The sequence below is a fragment of the Diadema setosum genome, chromosome 7 (genome assembly GCF_964275005.1).
Source record: "Diadema setosum chromosome 7, eeDiaSeto1, whole genome shotgun sequence".
Classification (NCBI taxonomy): Eukaryota; Metazoa; Echinodermata; class Echinoidea; order Diadematoida; family Diadematidae; genus Diadema; species Diadema setosum.
In genome coordinates this window covers 15,661,492-15,685,522 of record NC_092691.1, presented here as the reverse complement: position 1 = coordinate 15,685,522, position 24,031 = coordinate 15,661,492, and the positions used below count along the sequence as shown (strand labels likewise).

The following is a 24,031-nucleotide window of genomic DNA, read 5'->3' as shown; positions in this document are numbered from 1 at the left end:
CGCGCCGTAAAAAAAAACCAACATTGGACCCTAAAAGTTTGTTGACCCCTGTCTGTGACCTTTGACCTTGTGGAGACCTTGAACTCCCCAAGGGACATCTACCATCCAAGTTTGGTTACAAACAGATCTATACATCAAAAGTTATGAGCTATAATCGAAACGCGCCGTAAAAACTTAACACCGGGCCCTAAAGTTCATTGACCCTTGTCTACGACCTTTGACCTTCAGGTGACCTTCATTTTTGGCAAAATGTATAACTTTGTACAACCACTCTTCCCTCCAAGTTTGATTGAAATTGAAGTCCTCAGTAGAGAGTTATTCAAGTTTTTGTAGCGTTACGGACGGACGACGGACGGACAGACGCCGTAGGAGATCCTTTAGTTTCCCCGCACCTCCGTTGGGCTCGACAGTAAACGAGCATGATCATTTACGACCAACCTGGCAAAAACCATCGATGCAGATATCCCTCGAAGAACGATAGCATGGGGTGCCATCCAGAACTCTGGGGGCAAGGTTCTCTGCTACCAATCCATGTTTCTTACAGAACAACTCACAGGGTCTAGCTGCCAAACATAGAAGGGAGAAAGCCGTGAATGTAAGTTATATAGATGATTTTCTCTGTTTTTGCTTATTTGTCTTTTGAAAACTGGAAAGAGTACGGATCTCGTTACGTAAGGATCAGTATTTTAATGTCAGATTCATGAGTATGCGTTCGAAAAAGGAACAAAGTCCAAAGACAGACGTAAGTGTCCATGTTACATACCTATTCTTAGATACACATGTATGACTTGATATTACATTCGGCGGTTTCATTCTCGTAAATGCATTTAAATCCGGATCTCTCTTATGACAGCTAAGTCGTTATAATCTGGCACATAAAGTTATTGACATTCGGGGGATTCTGTGCAAAACCTACATTTGTGATCACAAAGTTCACACTGCTATAGAGAAACCTGATAATATGCATCTCTCTCTTTACCATGACCATATCTTAGAAATGAGATGAAATAAACTTTTGTCATATTTACCTTCAATGTATACTGGTACATATGGAACACTTGTCCCAACCACGTCATACGATCTGCATTGCATCGCTCGAATGCTGGGCAATCCTTGCGGACACTCCTAATAAATAAATAAATAAATAAATATATATATATATATATATATATATATATATATATATATACATACATGTAAAATAAGTGAAATTTTAATATCAATTGTAATGCTGACACACAAAGAAACAAACAAATCAATGATTTATATGTGTATTCATTTTGAAGGGCACATTTATCGTAGCCCTTTTAGAGTCCTAACAATAGAGATACTCAACATGATTGAGTAACAACGTATGATAAGGCTGGTGAACAACATATATTTGCTTTTAGAATCTTTGTACAGTATATATCTTTAAATATTGAACTGATATGATAAAAACTAGTAAAAGGTAGACTTCAATAATAAATTTGTACTGATGTAGATTATCATTCATCCAGTCGAGGTGTAATCTCCAAAATTCTTATACTAATCACAAAACTGGATGGAAACTTACGTAGTGCGACGTTTCGCCGATTACCAATCTGCTTCTTCGGGCGTCTTCCCAGTGGAAGAATGATCCCTATGTGTATAAACTCGCACAGGAATTTCACGCACTAATGCGCTTTCAGTGATTGAAAGACGGTTCGACATCTTTCGAATCGCCCGGTCCCAGGCATTTGAAAGGATGAAACTGAGGCCCCCTCCTTGTTGAGGCTGGGTCCCTCTTCTCGTCCCAAGTCGATTCTTTAACGCCTCGTTCGAACCAACGTGCCTCACTATCAAGCACTACCACGTCCATGTTGTTGAATGAATAGTTGGTCTCTTTAAAGGACAAGTCCACCTTAATCATTGTTAATAGACATGTGGACCGAGTAAATGCAGCAATATTAGTAGCACACATCGGTGAAAGTTTGGGGGAAATCGGAGAATCCGTTCAAAATTTATGAATTTTTTAAATATCTGCTCAGTCACTGCTGGATGAGAAGATTACTACAGTGTATGATGTCACATGCGTACAACAATAGGAAAATAAAAAGAGAACTTCTCAAAAGTTTACTTTTTGAATAAAGTGCACATTTTTTTTCCACTTGTTACTGACACATGTTAAGGGTAATATTATTCCCCCTGCCTTCTGAAAGAGAGAAGTCGAGTATTCTTTTGTCATGCGAGAAAAGTGAAAATATCTTGAATTTTCTTTATTCTTTCTTTACATCGTTGTACACATTTGACATCACAGGGTATAGTAGTCTTCTCATCCAGCCGTGACTGAGCAGAAACTTCAAAAATTCATAACTTTTGAACGGATTGTCCGATTTTCCTCAAACTCTCACTGATGTGTTCTACTAATATTGCTGCATTCACTCAACCCACATGTCTATGAAGGTGAACTTGTCCTTTAAGGTGTGAGTAAACAGCTGATTCCGGGACGCTGCCTACGTTGCTCGGTCGTCTTTGTTGGCTCATTCGGGCTTTCAGGGACTGCTGTGTTTCTCGAATGTGGAATTCCTCACAGTTTTCTTGTTGGCATCTGATACCATATATTATGTTCCTCTGTTTTTCCTTGGGTGTTCTGTCTTTGATGTGGACCAGTTTCTGTCCTAGTCTATTGTGGGATCTAAATGTTGTGGAGACACCGTGTTGAGCCAATATCCTCTTAATCTTCTCTGAGAGGTCGGATATTAAAAGGTATGGTGATGGTGATCTCCTGTTCCGGTTGTTGGATCGATCGTTCCCTTGTTTGCTCTTGTACCGGTCTTGTTTAGGGCATTCAGCTTTGGGAATTAACCAGTCTGGATACCCGTATTTGGCCAGGGTTGATATCGTTTCTCTTTTTCAACTTCGATCGGGTCATAAACAACGCTTTCCGCTCTGTGAAAAAAAGGAGGTCTGATTACTAACAATTTGTGAGACTCGAAATGTAAGTATTGATTAGTGTGTGATGGTTTCCGACAGACTGAAATTTTCACGGTACCGTCGAGAACATGCAATTCTACGTTCAGAAAGGCAAGTTTTCTGTCTTTGCAAATCTCCGTTGTGAAAGAGATGCTTGGGTCTACAGAGCTATTGTGGCTGAGAAAGTTTGTTCTTCACCTTCTTTCAAAATGACAAATGTGTCATCAACGTATCTTAGCCAGACTTTTGGTGCGGAACCAACAGTGCAATATGACAGTGCTGGCGTTTCAAAATCTTTCAAATATAGATTTGCAACTATGGGAAATATATGGATGGATCCATAGCACAGCATTTTTCTTTTTTTTTTTCTTTTTTATGTAGTGCTGGTCTTTAAAGGAAAAGTATGTTGTGTTTAAACACACTGTTACCGTAAAAAGAGCAGTGACATAATAGGACACGATTGTCTCTTCTTTCTCAAACTTGAGGTCTGTGATCTTGTCAGCAAAATCTTGTGTATTGACATGACACGGAGATTGACCCACTGAAGGACTGAGAAGTCGAGCAACATGCTTAGCAAGATTGTTTTTGTTCTTGTTCTTGTGGACTATAGTGATGCTGGTTGTATATTGGCAGATTGTTCTGATGTCATATTGACGATGTTGACAGATTGTTCTGATGTCATGTTGACGATTGACTAAAAGACCTATACAAAACACATGTTTAATTTAAGTGTTATTAACCTGAACGTTCATATTGTTGGATTATTATGGTTGGATACATTGTATAAGAAACAATTACGATTTAATGAGTTTATGTATTTCACTCTGGACTACTTGGATTTAAAGGTGCAACGCACATGCTGTTAATGTGCCCGTCATCTCACAGTGTAAATACTATATCCCTGGTATGTCATGTATCCAACCTGTTGGTTTCTCCAGTGCCTGCATTAACTCTGTTCGATATGCATTATTATAATGACATGAATGTTACTTAGGTATTTAACGTCTATTCTGTTTGTTTCAAGTCTCCGTCTTAGCCCAAAAAGAATTTTTGCTTTCGATAATAACCTTTTATGATATTTATTCTTTTTTACAGTAGTTTTCATATATTCAATAAATAGCTATAATTATTTTGAATTTTGTCAGCATTCTGTATGATCTTTATTTGCTAATACTTTTTTGTATGTAGTTCTCTGATAATAACGTTTACCTTATGTTTAAACTTCCTAGTTTTTCACTTTTTAGATAAACAAATGTGTGAACGCCTTTGGACTTTTTTTCGAATAAAATGTACAGCTATTATCAGTTTTTTCAACCATGTGAACTAATCAGAAGACAGTACTGACTGAAGCTCACGGATATACCTTTTTTTCTTACCCATATTTATCTTTTGAGCTTATCAAAAACAGATAACGTCCCCGGGTAATTGATAACCAGCATTTTATAATAATGATAATTTCCTGTTTCGTGAGTACATCTATTGGTGAACAATATGCCCTTATTGCTGTGATTGACCTACACACGTACACAAAGAAGAAAAATCACCTCAGTCGTTTTTTCTTTCGTACCCGCATTGCAGTATAAAGATTGCTCTGTGTAAGTTAATGTCACACAGCTCTCAGTGGAATTTTTATGGCCCCAGAGAGTTTGAGGCGGTATTCAGGTAACCACCTGGGTTCTATTTTTTTTTTTCGACCCTATGCAGTAAACACCAGGTGAATGTCACGAACAAATGCATTGCTGGCTGTAATACCACTATAACTAAGTACGCTTGGATGCAATGACTGTGTATAATGTACATTCCTATTCTGACGTTCCGTGACATTCTACACAAACACAACCACTTTTTTTTTCTCTACCGCTTAATTCCAACACACTGGTATCGATCGACTGGCCCATGACAGCTGTTTAAGGCGGTATGCCGGTAACCACCTGGGTTTTGTTTTTTCTTCTCTGTTTTTTGTCACCCTATGTGGTAAACACCAGGTGAATGTCACGAGCAAATGAATTTCTGGCTCCAGTACCACTAAAGCAAAGTACACTTGAATGCTCAGACTCTGTACATTCATACTCAGACGTTCTGGAACATTCTACACAAACACAACCTTTTTTATTTCAACTGCATAATTTGACCACACTGTAATCAATCGCCTGATTTTGAAGTTCAGGATATAATGTATTATTGGAAGTAAGGTTTTTCTTAATTATATCTTAACACAAAATTTTGAAGCTGTGAAATGTGGATTGAAAACACGGATGCATGCTTTCTGTTACATATCATATTGTATGCATGCAGACCTTCAGTAAACGCCTGTCTGTGATTCGTTTTCTCAGTCGATTCATTTTTTGACAATAATTAGTGTAGCGGCAGTTACATGAGCAACTCTTTACCACTGGTGTACATACGGAAACAAGTGCTAAAACCATACGAGTTGTTTTCATATTTTTACCTGCATCACAATAACTGTTTCGAATACCAGTTGGTGTTTTCACCATTCGGTTTATTCCCTTGCTATATCGGACAGCTTGAGGCGATATGCAGTACAAACGTCCATTTGTACCACGTGCTTCACATTTGCCCATTTTTTTCTTCCTATATGCCTGACGAATGTCACGATCAGTTCATGCATCGATTGAATCACACCATCGATTATTAGTAAATTGTACATGTGTAAGGTATGATATTGTACATTTCATCTTTTCTGTACAAGTGATTAAGGTCTTAGAGGTCGTCTTGTTTTCAACTACGTGTATGACCTGTAGTACATCGCCCAATGTTATCCATGACCTCTTTTACACCTTTGTGGTATAAATGGCAGCAATTTTATTTTTTGTTGTTATGTTTTCCTTCTGATTCATAATTTGGTAATATGCCGAAATAATCTGATTGATCGATAGCCCCACCTGGGTAGTCTTCTTTCCTGGCGCACTGTCACTGGAACAATTTCCCTCGGCACTGTGTTTAAATCACATCGTATAAACACTATTTGTTTCATACCTGTGAGCTTGCTATATTGTCAGGGCTATATCTGATAAACCTTTTATTACTCCAAATGCTTGAGATTGAATACTTCTAGCAAGATGGCTCTCTGCAATCACAGCTACAGTTACCTTTATTTACGGGCGTGTATGTAGAGGCAGTTGCGTTTTTTTTTTTATACCCGCATTCCAATATTGTAGATAATATACAGCACTCAGTTAATTTCTATGGTTCTCAGATAGTTTGAGGCAGTATGCAGGTTACCAACTGGGTTCCTTATCTTTTCCACTCTCTCTAATTAAATGCCTATGAAAGTTATGAATAGTTGGAATGTATTGTTTGACACCCATCGTCTAAGCTAAAGCCAACTCGTATGTTATCATATTGTACATGTATATTGCTTCTCTTTATGAGCATGGCATTGAATACGTGAACATAGCAAGATGGCTGTCTGTAGTTTCAGCTACGGTATCTTTATTTACGAATGTGTACGCATACATGTATACAAAGAGGTACGTAGAGGCAGTTGTGTCGTTGTTCTTCAGTACCCATATTGTAATATAGCTCCGCAGTTAATATATGATACATAGTTAATATTTATTATCCCCAGATAATTTGAGGCGGTATGCAGGTAGCGCAACTGGGCTCCTTATCTTTTCCACTCTCTCTAATTAAATGCCTAATGTAAGTCATGAACAGTTGGAATACATTGTCTGACACTCATCGACTAAGCTAAAGCCAACTCGTATGCTGTGATATTGTACGTGTATATTGTTTTTTGTTTTTTGTTTTTTTTATATAAGGCATGACACTGAATACTTTAATATAGCAAGATAGCTGTTTGTAGTTTCAGCTACGGTATCTTTATTTACGGATGTGTACACACACACTATGTATACAAAGAGGTACGTATAGAGGCAGTTGTGTCATTTTCTTTTTTCTGTACCCACATTTTAAATATTGCTCCGCAGTTAATATACAACACTTAGTTAATTTCTATGGTCCCAGACAGTTTGAGGCGTTTTGTAGGTAACCAACTGCGCTCCCTTTTTTTTCCATTCATTTTAACTAAATGCCTAATGAATTATATGAATAGTTGTAACGCATTGTTTGACACCCATCGCCTGATCGCATAAGCTAAAGTCAACCCCTATGTTATGATAATCTACTCGTATGCATACTGTTTTTGTTGTTTTTTTTTTATATAAGTGTCGTTGTTCTAGACATTGTTGTTGGACATAACAAACCAAACTGAAAGATTGTTCATTAATGAAGTCTAGGATAACAGATATGATTTTTTTTTAAGTTTTTTTTTTGTTGAAATTTTAATTTTTTGACACAAACTATAACATGGGGACACCGTGTTTGAAACGCGGGATATTTTAAGTAGCAGATCTGAGTATTGTATCACAGTGCTTACATTACATTCCAGTGTAATCCACTGTGTTTGTACCCTCCAGACATTTATCAATTTTAACGGGTAGCGGCAGTTCCTTGAATGTTGATTGTGTAGTTTATATTCATAGCTTCTACTCCTACCAAAGTGTTAAATGTATTCCTTGTTTCGTTTGTATTTCTCGTGTGTTTGTCTAGTTATATTGTCTTGTCAATTCAAAATGTCGATGCGCCGCTCTCTTGCATTCCGTATATTACTTACGTTTCTGCCCCTGCTCCTTCTGCACTTCTCTCTGGGTCTTTGCCTCGTACACTTGAATGCACTCTTGTTCTTACCATCAACGAATGTTGTAATACTATTTATTTATGATGGATAGTATGACACAGGTTGTGAATTTTCCTTATCACTCTCTAAACAATGATGATTTTTTTTTTTTTGATATGTTTAATCATGGTTCAGTAACTCGTGCAACAAACGAACCCTACAGTAAATGTTTTTTTGTGTAAATTATGATTTTAATTCTCATACTAAAAATGTAAATTTTGGTGAAGATAACAATGAACAATATTCTAGTTCTGAATATTTTACAATTAATCAATTCAAAGCTTTAACTGAAATAACCCAAAGTTTTCCGTTGATGCAACTTAATATAAGGAGTTTAAATTGTAATTTCGATAATTTTTGCTGTTTTATGAATGTCATTCATAAATCATCTTTCTCTGTAATAGGTCTGAGTGAAACATGGATCAGTCCGACTTCTTTGCCTACGTTCTCTCTCCCCGGTTATGATTTTATAGAAAACAGTCGTCAGCATAAGAAAGGCGGAGGAGTTGCCCTGTATGTAAAGCAAAACCTTGATTATATTATTCACAGTGGATTGAACTGCATGAGTGAAGCTGTAGAATCACTCTTTATTGAAATTAACGTGCCTTTTTCTAGGAATATACTTGTATCAGTCATGTACCGACCTCCAAATTCTGATGTTCAAGATTTTTTAAGTGATTTGCAATCGTTATTGTAACATCCAATTTTTAACTATAAAGATTGTTATATTATGGGAGATTTTAACGTAGATTTATCTAAGTTTCAGACATTAAATACTGCTCAGAATTTATTAGATACTATGATGTCCTAATTTTTTTTACCCCTTATAACAAAGCCAACTCGAGTAACCAATGATTCAGCAACTCTTATTGACAATATATTCTGCAATATTAACCCTTTACCCTTTTCTGGCATTGTTTTATCAGATTTGTCCGACCATTACCCCATATCTACCCATATTCCCTCTAATCGCTAACGCAGTTTGAATTCCTCTCCAGTGTATTTTCGAAAAGTTACACCCGATAATATAGCTAGGTTGCAAGATGGTTTTAATGAAGTAGATTGGTCTGAGGTATATAATGCTGAGGACCCAAATTATGCTTATGATTCATTCATGAGAAAATTGAAGTCACTTTTAGATAAATGTGTTCCTTTAGTTAAGAAAAAATAATAGTAATTATAAAAGATTCCCTAAACTTCCGTGGATATCGAAGTCTTTGTTGCGTCCAATTAACCGAAAATAATAATTTGTATTATGCTGATAAAATTAAACGTACTGAGGAATCTCGTCATAAATATATTTCATATAAGAATGTTCTTACTCAGATTTTGCGTTATGCAAAGCGTGAATATTTTAGTGATCAGATATATTTTCTTAAACATGATATCCAAAATACTTGGAAAGTTATGGATTCGGCCATTAATAAAAACAAAGAAACATCCCGTATTACTACAATCAAACATAATGATCTTACAATTGCTGATCCAAGGTCTATAGCCGATGTTTTCAATCAATATTTTTCACAGATAGGAAATAATCTTGCTAAAAAGATTCCTAAGTCCTAAAAGTTATTTATTGATTTTTTTACCAACGCCTAATTTCAGCTCCTGTTTTTTTTTTTTTTTTTGCTCCCACTCACCGGAACGAACTAATTGATATAGTTCGGAACTTAAAGAGTAACAGAAGTGCTGGTTATGATAATATTGATAATGTTCTTTAAAAAAAATCGTAAATGAAATTGTTGATCCTTTGGTTCATGTGTTTAATTTGTCTTTAAGTAATGGTATTGTCCCCGAGGCTATGAAAGTATCTAAAGTTATTCCAATTTTTAAGAAAGGGGATAGGGAAGACGTCAGTAATTATAGAACAATATCTTTGTTATTCACTATCTCTAAATTACTGGAAAAAGTTGTTTATGTTACACTTTTGGATTTTCTTAATAAGCATAACATCATTTCTAATAATCAGTTTGGTTTCCGGCAAGAACACAACACATCTCATGTAGTCCTTTCTTTCCTAGATAAAGTCTCCAAAGCCATTGATAAATAACTCATCATACTATGGGTGTGTTCCTGGACTTCTCCAAGGCCTTCGATACCATTGACCACAAAATACTTCTTTACAAATTATCCCATTATGGGTATTCGAGGCATGGCCTTGGAGTGGTTCAGGAATTACCTTACCAATCGCAAACAATTTGTTGGTGTTAATGGTCATAAATCTGTTATGCATGATATCACTTGTGGTGTACCGCAAGGAAGTTTACTTGGTCCACTTTTATTTGTTCTTTACATCAATGATATTGAAAATTCATCAAGTATCCTTTCCTTTTTATTATTTGCTGATGACTCAAATGTGTTCTTTTCTAGTTCCGATCCTGTGTCTTTGATTGATACTATGAATATAGAGTTTAAAAAATTACTTTATTGGACTAGAGCCAACAAATTGTCAATTAATCTTCAAAAAACTAAATATATGCTTTTTAGTAATTCTTTGGAAAAATTATCTCACAACATTTTTTTGGATATAGCCGTAGAAAAAGTTTCCTCAATTAGATTCTTAGGTTTGATTCTTGATAATAAGCTCACCTGGAATTTGCATACTGATTCAATTTGCCGTACAATTTCTAGAAATATCGGCGTAATCAATAAAGTTAAATTCTATTTTCCCAAAAATGATTTATTTATGTTATATTCATCTTTAATTTCACCCTACCTAAACTATGGCATTCTCGCCTGGGGCAACACTTACTCCTCATATCTAGAAAGAATGTTATTATTGCAGAAAAAAGCTCTTCGTATTATTTGTAGAGAATCGTAGAGATGTCATATAAATGACTTGTTTTATCAAAATAATAGTTTAGAAATTAAGGATTTGTATTGTTTAAATTTAGGACAGTTTATGTACAAATTAATAAATCATTCCCTTCCTTTTACGTTTGACTCCATGTTTATTCAAAATAAAACTATACATTCATACCCCACTAGACAAACCAATGAATTCCATTTACCACTGTTTATAACGATTTTTGCAAAGTCTATATTCTCCTTCGCTGGACCTGAATTCTGGAATTCCCTTCACAATAGCATAAAATAATCTCTAAGTTTTAACACTTTTACCTTGAAATTAAAGAAATGTTTTATTAATTCTTATATTACTGGGGATTTGCATTTTTGAAAGCTGCTAACTGATTTCTTTGCTGTTAACGTCTCTACATTGTTTAATTTATTTCATAATCGTTATAATATATCATTCATATATAGTCCACTTCTCGATAAGACCAAAGTCTCATGTGCCCTGGCATCGACCCTTGAACTCTTCCTCCTTCGCCCTTTCCTCTGTCTTCCTGTCCCTTTCTGGACTTTGACCTCCTGTTTATTCTTTCCATGCGTATGTAAGTGAGCTGCTTTATTTCTGTCTGTGTGTGCGTTTGTGTGCTACTCGTTTTATGTTTTGCTTCCCAAAGAATATGTATAATTGTCTCGTTGCATTATTACTATAATTTTCACTACTCACGAGGGGACTGCATTCTATAAGCTTGGCTTTTTAGCAGTCCCCTCCATTTACGACCTTTTCTTTGTTATGATTCAGTCACATTTTGTCCATGTATCTATTTAACTAAAGTATGTTTATTGTTTCATGTAAACAAATGACGTGTATTTAAATTTCATTTGGATATGCACAAGTTACATTGTACTTAATTTGTTTACATGCAATTGTCATATTATATGCTTTGGCCGGAAATGAAATAAAATGAAATGAAAATGAAATGAAATTGTAGGTGACAATCCATGCTACCCATGATTAATCGTACCGGGATTGGCTCTGGTTTGTTTAATCAAGGTAGACCGTAGAAGGCTGGTACAACAGGTTCCGTAGGTGGTGTGAGGAAACACTTTAGTTCGTCCGATATTGCCACGTGTTTGTGTAGGTTGTTCACCACAGACATCACTGCTTTCCTGTAGCCGTTGGTGGGATAGTATACGTTTTTTGATCCTTTATTAGTTCGTTGCACATATCCTCGTAATCCTTACTGTCCAGAACCACCACACATTTCCCCTTGTCCGCAAAGAATGATGACGATTTCTTTGTCTTTGGCCAATCTTTCCAAGGCTTGTCCTTCTCTCTACGAGATGTTGGGTTTGGACAGTTCGGTTCTGCTAAGCAAACGGCTTATGTCATGACGTATTTGTTCTGCCTCTAAGTGTTCTTATATTCCATTGTCTGATTGCTGAATCTTCGGCCCTGATCAGTTCCGAGATAAGTAATTTGCTGGGTGTTACGGCAACACTGCTGGGACGTGGTGGTGCTTGACAGAGAGGCACGTTGGTTTGAACGAGGCGTAAATGAATCGATTTGGGAACGAATGGAGGAACCCAGCCTCAACAGGAAGGGGGGCCTCCGTTTCAACCTTTCACATGCCTGGGACCGGGCGATCCGAGATATTCCGAGCCGTCCTTAAGGCACTGAAAGCGCATCAGTGCGAGAAATTCCTGCACGACTTGCAAGGACCATTCTTACAGTGGAAGCACGCCCGAAGAAGCCGATTGGTAATCGGAGAAACGTCGCATTACGCAAGTTTCCATTTCAGTTTTGTGATTTATAATAATTTTGGAGATTAGTAGAACATCTATAGGGAATACGCACCACCAGGCGGCATAGAGCATACTTCTTTCTCTTTCCAACGCAGTACTTTCCTCCGCGTGATGGCCTAGACAAACCAAGAAGATGAGTTTTGACATGGTACAAGAAAATGATTGATGGATAGATAAGTGAATTAATATTCTATAGATTAATCAAAATGCTGGTTTTTGTGATTTTTCGTTACATTATCCTGCATGGTTGGCCTATTCAGTTGTACAAAAGCGCTTTTCAAAGCGGCCCTGCAGTTTTGATTATGTACATCTTGAAAATCCATGGAACATGGTATGTACGTGAATTACACAAATCAAGTTAAAGGACAAGTTTACCTTCATGTAAGTGTGGATGGAATGAATGCAGCAATACCAGTAGAACATATACATGTTAGTGAACATTTGAGGAACATCTCCATTATAAGAAAATCTTAAAAGTTTCTGCAAAGTCACTGCAGAATGAGAAGACTACTAAAGCTTGTACTGTCACATACGTAAGACAATATAGGGTAAGTATAAAGAGAATTTCACAAAATTTCATTTTTTGAAAAAAAAAAACCCCTCGACATGTCATTGAAATATGTTAAGGGTCATGTTATTCCTCCTTCCTTTTAAAAGAAGCAAGTCTATTGCTCTTTCATTTTGTGACAAAAGTGAAAATATGTCGAATTATCTTTCTTCATACCGTTCTACACATGTGACATCACAAGCTGTAGTAGTCTTCTCATCCAGCGATGACGGCACTGAAACGGTAAAATTCCATAATTTTAAAACAGATTGGCCGATTTTCCTCAAATTTTCAACAATGTGTCCTATTAATATTGCTGCATTCTCTCTATTCACATGTTTATGAAAGTGAACTTGTTCTTAAATACACTAGAGAGTGAATCAAACAATATACATGCATCATGCGTATACACAATCAGAATATCAAATATTATACACTGTAATTGAGGTGGGAAGAAACCCAAATATTTGCATGTACTCAACAAAGGCAAAAAGTGTAATTAACATTTTCATTCATTACTAGTAGTTACATTGAATTTAAAAAAATCAACTACATGTAATATGATTTTCCCTCATAAGATTGTTCGAGAAGAATTAGATGATACTGTATACCTTGTGCAATACATTTATTATGTGTGGAGCAAAGTTGAAAGCTCCTCTTATTCATATTATTTCTGAATACCATTACTTAAATCTATTCTGTTATTGCCTATAAATCTATATTTCCAAATCCTACATTTTTTGACACAGAGTAATAATATTTTGTTATCTCTTTTCGCAATATATATCAAGAAAATAGGCTGCAAAATTAACATCAGACATCACTTATAGGGCCTACCAGCATAAACTTTACAAGGCCTCTATATTTGAGAGTACTAATGATACAGGAAAAATCATATCTTAAAAGATTTTAACGAAAAATCTATGATAATTAGGTAAACTGTAAAGTCTCACATCAGGCCATGTGTTTCTGACCGTTGGTTGAGCATGCTATAGGAGTTTACCTAGGGTTGTCACACTCCCTCTCTCGAAACACTACCCCAGTACCACATGTCAGAGAGCACTCAGACCACTCGCTCCACGAACCCCATCCCCCGTGGATCACTATCTGTGGATGTTCGTCGATTTCCGCACATTCCCCAGAGATACACCACTATCGCATTTTCAGAGAAGATGACAAAGAGAAAATTGTAAGTAATCGGTTGCGCATTTTTTACAGTAGATAGGTGACTCGGGTACAAAAGAATGAATTGACTGATACTGCGTCAGAGAGAATTTAAATTCACATTCACATTATCACATGCATTTTTATCGATTTGCAAACCAATTAGCATACCTACTTGAACGTCTCCACAATAATGTTGCCATAACGGTTGTTCTACGAGACATGACTTCACCTAAAGCACATACATCTAAATTGCAAAGAGTTAATGTCAGAACTTTATGTACTCTTTGTGTGTTATGTTCTGATAAAGAAATGCTCTCATTTTCTCCAGTAGCAAATTTGCTGCCGTTGTCAATGTTGTGGCAATACCTGTTTACTGTCACTTGGTTCTAATATATCAGGTTGTCTAATTCCCAGTTAGTCTTACATCAATATGGCTATACTCATTTGGTGTACTATCAACTTTGTCTAATGCCCGTTTGGTCAAATCCTCAAGTAGTCTAATGCCCAGATAAACTAATTGTCGTTTTGTCTATTGAATGACCGGATTATCTAATTATGATTTCGTCTACTTCTTGTTGTTGTTTTCTCATTTCGTCTAATATCACTAATTTGGTGTACTGTCAGTTCATCTAAATTCCACTTAGTCCACATTTCATTTGGTCTATGGCCATTTTGGCCAATTACTGCCTGGTCTCCTGCCCGATGGGTCTGTATTTGGTGGTCACCCCCACGAGACCGACATTGAAAAAAGGTCCATGGGTCATACAGCTCACGAGTTATACAGCCCACGAGTCATACAGCCCATGAATTCGACACTAGGCAAATGTAGGCCATGAGTTCGACACTACGCAAAAAAGGGGGGCTCACGAAACCGACACTGGGCAAAGAAGGTCCACGAGACCGACAGGACGAACAGCGCCATCTTCATGTCAACTACAAGTATAAGATATATTGTATCGGTACAGAGTGTTGCATTAATGACAGAAAAGGGGAAAGAACGATGAATGGCTTTAAGTTTAAGTCTTTCATAATGACATCGTGTTGATTTTAATAGACTTTCCTCATTTCCAGCTAAAAGATGTATGGGCAGGATGTAAGATTTTCCCTTTTCTCTTACTCCAGTAGTAGTCACATCCTACCCAACTGCTAAGAAGTTTTTAGAGATCCAATTTATCTATGTAACTATATGTATATAGTTCAATTGACGAAAACATTTTATATCGCAGCGGTGTTTGTTTGTGTGTGTGTGTGTGTGTGTGTGTGTGTGTGTGTGTGTCACCTCCACAGCAATGGAGGGGATTAAGATCTGGCGTCTCTGGCATCTCTTCTTTTGTATACTTCTGATTGTATCTCTCTTAAACGTGAACCATGTACTCATTCTGCCTACTGATGCTTGTAAATGTATAATTACAGTCTACTTTCTCCTGTTCATAGGTTTGTCAGACTATGGTAAACCAATTCACACTCACATACACACTAACAGAAAGACATATTAACCAATTTCATTCAAAATAACAATTCTAAAAAATAACAATGAAAAAAAAAATAAGATAGCACAAGCTCCCTCCTTACATCATTACAGATGGAATTGCCCAAAAAAAAAAAAAATAAATAAATGCACCTCTTATAGACCACTTCGATTTGGGGACTGTTTTTTATGGTAATTCCCAACTGGGGGCATCAAGAATGCCTTACAAAAGATAATGTACACACTGACTGGATGGAGATTTAAGGGAATTTGACCTTTGAACGAACATATACAACGAAGAAACAAAACACATCAATATATATATATTTTTTTAACCGTACAGATTCTGGGGACAATATACAATACGCTATGTAGAGGGCACCCTATATCATGCATATATACTGCCCTTACAGATTGACTAACAAGAAATAAAAACGAGACATGAAACTCGTCACTGAAGACGGGTTGGTGAAACGCTGGGTTGATAATAGATACTCGTCATCCGTGGTCGACAACGAAAAGAATGTGAATATGAAACGTTATCTAAAAAGAGTTAAAAAGATAATCAAAAACAAAAATTTCCTTCGAGCATCGATCCCTCAAATGCGTGCATGCGAAATCGTTACTCTAACGACTCGGCCACGGAACATCCACGGAAATGATAAGACAAAAAAAAAAACAATGTATAGATATAACAGGGGGGAAAAGTCAATGCCCGCTCAACAAACTTGACCGCGTGAACATGTATTGTATTGCTAGACGGCAATGCAGCCTTGAAACGACTGATGGCGCTATGCCATTTCTGGCAACAGGGGAAAAATACGTCCCGTAGACATAACACGTAAAATCGGCTGATTTTGATACCTTGCCTTTAATCACAATTTTCAGTGTAATGACGTCATCAAATTACAAAACAATGACATGGACTTGAAAGACAATTGTTCAAAGTACAACATATCAGTCGTCATTATATACTATGATCAGTTTGACAAACTCAGCCTGCAAAATTTACATCTAAATCTACATGGACGAAGGAGTAATTCCTCCATTGAAGAAAAAAAAAGTAAAAGATAGAAGTACATGTATTTTGTTTCGTGTTCTTGTGGGGCTCGAACCCGCACGTGTGCAACTTCACACCAGAGAAGCCGTCTTTAACCTCTCAGCTATACGTCTCGACGAGGAAAGTTAGTGGAACGTAAGCTTATATGTGAAAGGTAATTTAGGAATCGTTTCGTCCACAATCCATTCTCATTTTCAGATTTCAGCTGCAAAATTTTTAACCTAATGAGGAGATTTGCAAATATAAAATGCATGATTACTGCAGCTTATTGTCTCAACTACTACATACTTAAGTTTCAGAGGAAATGGAGCAAAATCAGCTGAAGTAAAGGTGCTTGAGCGTTATCAAGTCAACGCATGGTTTAAACAAAAATCACCTCCCATAGACATAACACGTAAACTTGGCTGATTTTGATACCTTGCCTTTAATCACAATTTCCAGTATGATGACGTCATCAAATTTCAAAACCAAAACTAAAACAACAGAGATACCAGCAAATGAATGTCGGAAACAGTACCTCAAAAAGTCTGATTCCACTTTTTTGATTTCAGATGACGATATGATGACGTCATAGAGCATATATGGAAATATTGATACTTGAAATGTTATTTACAATTCATATGCTTTTGTAATATGCAAAAAAAAAACAACAACATAGGGTCAACGGACGTTTTAAAGAGCTATGGCGAAATAAACAAAGACATGTTTTTCACTATATTTGCACATAGACGCGCATGCGAAATTTGAACTTTGACGCAAGTGCATTGCTTTGTTAGTGGTCAAAATCGATCAGAAATCAATAGATATTGTTCCTGGATGTATCAAAAATCAAAATCGGTCGGAAAAAGTGATCTTTCGATTTGCTGACGCGCTGTGCGCGCGAAAACGCGCGGACGGACGCGAACTAGCGCAATTATTTGAAACGCTCAAAATTGTCTGAAACTTCGAGATTTCCCATTGGGAAGTCGTTTTGAGCATTTTAAAATTTTGACGCGCGCGTACGCGCGCGTAAAGATGATCTGGGTAATAAGCATAGAAAAGGAAGATCAAACGTGACCTGAACTTTATATCCACCGAAAATGATTCAGATATGACATTTAGTTATGAAGTTATGATCGATCATGTGACATGGTCCGAAAATCACAAAATGCCCCCTAGATGACGTCACAGATATGTTCTTGTCATGAAAGTGTTATTGTGGCTAGATATTGTCATGAGATATGTTGACTGAAAATTTCATGTTATTCCGTCATGTCATTGTTGAGATATAGACGACACAAAATTGACCAGAAACAAAGAAGAATAAAAAAAAAATAAAGGAAGATTTTAGCAAACACAATAGGTGATACGCTGATAGCGTATCACCTAATGACATCGGAGTGAAGCTGAAGTGCCTAAGAAGAAAGAAAAATAAAGAAAGCCCTTACAGCTACAAGCCTGTGAAAATTTCCAGCAGTAAAAGCAATGAAGCGTCCAATACAAAAGAAAGGCAAATAGAGAGAGTGTGTGTTTGTTAACATGACAGTGTGATTTGTACCTGGACGAAAGCGGCATTACCTTAAGTAAAATAAAGAAAGAGACATCGCTTCTAACCACGTAACTAAACGGTAAGTCTCCTCGAACCAAGAGTGTGGAACGTAAGCTTCTACGTGAAAGATGAATCATGACGATCACCCGTGACTGACACATCTTCAAAGGGGATAATTAGAGGTGGAAAGAGTGCCAAGCATATTGTCTCAGCAATTCCAAAGCAATGACACCCTTACACTTAGGCATACCATAATTTCGCCTCTGAAATCAATGGTACTAATCATGCACCATTGCTTGCATAGTACATAAACTTTGCTTTACAAACTTTCAGTGAAACGTGTCATAAAATAATTCTGTAACTCCATTAGCAGTGATTGACTACATAAAGAAAGACATATCAAATTGAACTCTTAGCACGTATAACCCCAGGGGGATTATAGCCTGATACTCTGTTCTTCACTGCCCAGATGCCAACAACACTCATCACCTACGGCTACGTATAGAGAAACAGCCATGACGAAAATAAAAGTTTTGCCTTTTCTTCAGCAGAACGACACACAACCCCTTCAAACACACTAGAATTTGCAGGGAGGGACATGAAAAAGTTCATTACTAATACCAAACATATGCATTCCACTCATGTGGCGCGATACACCTCTATAGCAACATAATGCCTGTCTACAACTCCGTTGGTCGAACAATGACAACCTGAAATTTCAAAGAGATGAGCGAGACGCTATACACCTGGCCTAGAATTAATCATTTCAGTTATCATTCCTACTTCAAGTTGGGTTATGTTATTGTAATCATTCCCATCTGCAGTATAACAAAAACAAACTGAGCGAAAAGGGAAGAGAAAACGAGAGGTGGTAAAAGGAAAACTGCACAACTGCAATTCAAAACCTTGCGTGCGACAAGTGAAGCAAATGTATTAGATGTTATAGCAGTGTTTTATGAGCATAAACAGACAAATAGACAATGTCAAATTTAAAAACCATCAACTTAATGTTAGAGAGGAAGCTAGACAAGCTGAATTAAAACCGTAACTTAAATCGCTGCTCTACTACTCGGCCACGGAACATCGACACACACACAAAAAAAAAAAAAAAAATGTTAGGGGAAAGAAACAACTTTAAATAATTATAATATTCTTGAATAAAAGAAAAAAAAATGTCCATGTCAGGATAACAAACGTGCCCGCATGAACATGCACTGTATTGGTAGACGGGAATACGGTCTTGATGCAGATGATTGTCTCATTAATTCAAAAGCAATGATTCCTTCAACACCACCATCACCACATCACAATGGCGTCTCTGAAATCAATGGTAGCACTCATGCACATGTGATTGCATCGTACATTAACTTCCCTTTTCATAAACTACCAGTGGAACGTGCCATTATATTGTGTAATTCATTCAGTAGTGATTGACTTTAAGGAAGAAAAATAATGCATCAAATTGAGCGCTTACCACATTGCTCAGGGTGATTCCAGTTTGATACTGATCTGTTCTATTGTCCCAGATGCCCACAATACATATCACCTATACGGCTACTAGTGAAACAGCCATGACGAAAATAAACGACGGAGAACTCCGTCATACGCACAACACTTGTCAGGGTGTGGCTGAAATACCTCAATATAAAACAATATCAAGCCCATTCCTTTCCTGCCTGTGCATAACTGCGTTATTGGGTCAAACAATAACAACCTGGTATTTCAAAGAGATGAGCGAGACGCCATACACCTGGCCTAGAGTTAATTCATTCAGTTGCCATTCCTGCTCGAGTTGAGTTATGAAATTTATTTTCCGACCTGTCCTGTGACAGTGTAACAGGAACAAACGTAGAGAAAAGGTAAGAGAAAACGAAAGGTGCATGGGAAGCGGGGCACTGTTTCAAGGGGCAATTTACAACATTACGTGTGACAAAATTAATGAAGCAAACCCAACCTCCTAACTCCAATACAAAACAAGGGAAATAGAGCAGCTGTGTTCAGGGGTTGCGTATACTTGATAAAATGATACGATAAATGACATTGGAGTGAAGCTGAACTGCCGAAGAAGATGAAAAAAGAAAGAAGAAGAAAAAGTCCTGCGGGACTTGAACTTCTCGCCTTCCCGTATGGCATTGTGAACACGCAGCGCGCTAACCCAGATAACAATGCTGTGTCGGCCCAACGTTGGTCCAACGGCATACATGTACGTCGCTCCGACGTCATTTTGGCCATCGGGCCAACGTTGGTCCAAAGCCTTATGTTGGGCCGACGTTGGTACAATGTCAGACCAACGTTAAACCAACCATTTTTCCACTTTTCATGATGCACTGGCCCAACGTTGGCCCAACTACATGTGTGTATGTTGGCACAACGTCAAAACATGACGTTGATCCAATGTCATTTTGGCCGTCGGGCTAACATTGGCCCAACAGTGAAATCTTGACGTAATACCAAAGTTATGTCAAACACTTTTCCACCCTGTTTTAACGTTAAGCTAAACATTGCACCAACCACTTTTCCACTGTAGTATGACACTATCACACAGTTAAACCATTCCCCTTTTCGACTTTGTAATGACGTTATCCAAACATTAAACCAACCACTTTTCGACTCTGTTATGACGCTATCCCATCATTGGACCAACGCTGCATCGACCACTATTCCACCTTGTAATGACGTTATCCCACCGTTGATCCACCATATGTTGATATTATCTCTACGTTATACCCACCACTTTTCAAAAGTGTTATGGTGTTATCCCAACCTTAGACCAACGTTGTATCAACCACCCCACAATGACGTTATCCCAACGCTAGACCAACGTTGTACCAACCACTTTTCCACCGTGTTATGACGTTATCCTAATGTTAGTGCAACATTGTACCAACCACTTTTCCACCATACTATAACACAATCCCAACTTTATATCTACAATTTTTCAAACGTGTTATGGTGTTATTCCAACCTTGTCCCAACGCTGGAACAACAGTTTATCATTCACTTTTCATCGCTGTGCCAACGATGTACCTACGTTGTTCCAACGTCATCCTTTTACTGTTGAGCCAACGTTGGTCCGATGACCAAAAAGCTTTTTAGGCCAACGTCATGGTTCTGACGTTAGGCCATGGTAGTTTTGTTTCTGGGCAGAAGCCACGTGAATTAGAGTCTATTCCTATAATTCCTATAATCTATCCTATTCCTACGCTTCTACATCCTATACCTATTCCTATACCTAGACCTTTACCTATACCTTTTCCTATACCTAGCTGAAAGAAAAACATTTGATTTTCTTTATAAACCCCTGCGTGATGATAATGTTTCAAGACATGGTTACTAATTGGATGACACTTTCATTACATTTTCATCAAAATTCCACCAAAACATCGGAATACTTTTTCAAACGCGAGTGGAAATTGTGCATAAATCAGCAATAATTTGATGACAATTTCTAACACAGTTTACAGTTTAATCCCAGCATCAATACTTTTAAATTTGACGTTTTTTTAATATTTTCCGCCAGATTTGAATGGCAAATTCTCTCATTAACATTCATGATCCTTGTATGTCGTTATTCCAACGTTGGGCCAACGTTGTCCCAACTGCTTTTTCACATGATTATGACTCGGCAAAAAAATCCAAATACAGTGTATTAAAAATGTCTTTTAGTATATCATGAACATATTGCAATAATATAAGCAGTAAACACTTAAATAGCTTAACAGTTTAAGGTCTCTCTTTTCCGTTGTGATGATAAATTATCATTATTGTTGCCATGACGAAGTGTACATTTTTAAAATATAATTCGTGCCATTTTTATATTCTGTTCGGTGAACCATCATTCAATGAATGAAAGTCAAATTGACAACATGTACGGCTTTAAATCATTTTTCCCTTTGGTGGAAATAAGAATAAAACTGTTGAATCTAAAACAAAATTTAATCTTGGCATCAATATATTTCCATTTAATGTCTTTTGACTATCTTCACTAGTTTTCAATTTACAGACTCTCTTCTGATGGATAATACAGTAATGGAAATGACGTTAATCCCAATTTCAGACCATGCTATGGTAGTGAACTTATATGTAGTGCCAGTCCAATGGTACACCAACCCCACTCCAGTAGGCCATTTCTAACTAACTCAACTGTATGCTACAATTCATCAACATTTGGAAAAATACCCGGTTGTGAATTACATAATTATGCTATTATCTCCCCAACATTGCCTAACACTCACGCAACTCTTTGCCAAAACGTTGGCCAACAGTATGTTTCCGACGTGCCACCATACGCGCAGGACGTCGGACTAATGTTGGACAAACGCAGGATTCAAAGAGGAAAATGGTTGATACAATGAGGGTCTGACATTTTACCAACGTTAGTCTAACATTAGGCTTTCACCGTTTGAAAAATGTTGGCCCGACAGACAAAATGACGTTGGGCTAACCTCACGTTTCTGACATTGTGCAAATGTACACGCATGACGTTGGACCAGCGATGGACGAACGTAGCATTCAAACTGGAAAAGTATATAGTTGATGTAATGTTGGTCAAACATTCCACCAGCTTTGGACCAATGTCAGGCTTTCACTGTTGGGCCAATGTTGGTCCGATTGTCAAAATGACGTCGGAACGACGTCATATTTCTAACATTGTGCCAACATACAAATATTCACTATGGATTAACATTGGACAAACGGAGAATTCAAAGTGCAAATTTGGTTGATATGACGTATTTGACATTGTGCCAACGTCAGTACAACGTCAGATTTTCACTGTTGGACCAGTGGTGGCCCGCCGACCAAAATGACGTTGAGCCAACGTCATATTCTGACGTTGTGCCAACATACACGCAAGACGTTTCACCAAAATTAGGCCAACGCAGCATTCAAAGTGGTAACATGGTTGGTATAATGTCGGTCTGACATTGATCCAACGTCGGTCCAACGTCAGACTTTCACTGTTGTACCAGTGGTGGTCCGACGACCAAAATGACGTTGAGCCAACGTCATACTCTGACGTTGTTCCAACATACACGCATGACGTTTTACCAATATTGGGACAACGCAGCATTCAAAGTAGAAAATTGTTGATATAACGTTGGTCTGACATTGATCCAACGTCGGTCCAACGTCAGACTTTCACTGTTGTACCAGTGGTGGTCCGACGACCAAAATGACGTTGAGCCAACGTCATACTCTGACGTTGTTCCAACATACACGCATGACGTTTTACCAATATTGGGACAACGCAGCATTCAAAGTAGAAAATTGTTGATATAACGTTGGTCTGAAATTGTACCATCATTGGACCAACGTCAGGCTTTCACTGTTTGGCCAATGTTGGCCAGATGGACAAAATGACGTCGGAGCGACGAAATATTTTGCACGTTGTGCCAACAGACACACTTTCAAATTGGAGTAACATATTGGAGAGCACGAAACAAAATACTTCTATCTTTTATTTTTTTGCTTCAATGAAGTATTACACCTTCGTCCATATAGAAATAACGTTCGCATGTAAACGCATCCATACGCACACACACACACACACACACACACATCCCTTTGTTTTGTGTTGGCGACCACATTGCTTCGACTGGAAACTTCGACTTGAAAATACAAATGTTAAAGTGAAGGTGACTCTTAAAAGACCTTATCGCCATGTTTGACTTCTGCTTTTTTCTTTTTTTTACAATATAAAGACCTATTGGTAAATATTCATTTACATATCCTGTCCAATCGACTTACTTGCCCACGCCGACACACACATGAAATTTTAACTTGGTTGCATGACAGAAACAATTTCATCTGAATTATGTGGGACAGTATAAAGAACTGGACTTCAGGAATGTTTCTCAATATTACATCAAGTCACTATTTAACATCATTTTCGTTGTCGATCACTGAAAATTAGAATGGAATCTGGACGAAACGATTCCCGATTTATCTTTGCAACTGTATATTGATCAAATCCACGCGGCCAGTTGTGGGAAGTTGAATAGCGCCATCACAGTCAATCACACTCACTTGAA

General features: G+C 37.4%; 1 protein-coding gene across 1 annotated transcript in view; it reads right to left on the bottom strand.

Annotated features, from left to right (window-relative positions):
• The window catches only part of LOC140231077 (A disintegrin and metalloproteinase with thrombospondin motifs 7-like), a 94,382-nt gene that overhangs the window by 44,736 nt on the left and 25,615 nt on the right, over positions 1-24,031 (bottom strand). Inside the window, exons 4-7 of the mRNA XM_072311228.1 lie at positions 13,780-13,928; positions 12,282-12,345; positions 1,029-1,125; positions 439-563 (exon numbers count right to left, since the gene is read on the bottom strand). Of these exons, the coding sequence (XP_072167329.1) occupies positions 439-563; positions 1,029-1,125; positions 12,282-12,345; positions 13,780-13,928 (435 nt within the window). The remainder of the gene's footprint in view (positions 1-438; positions 564-1,028; positions 1,126-12,281; positions 12,346-13,779; positions 13,929-24,031) is intronic.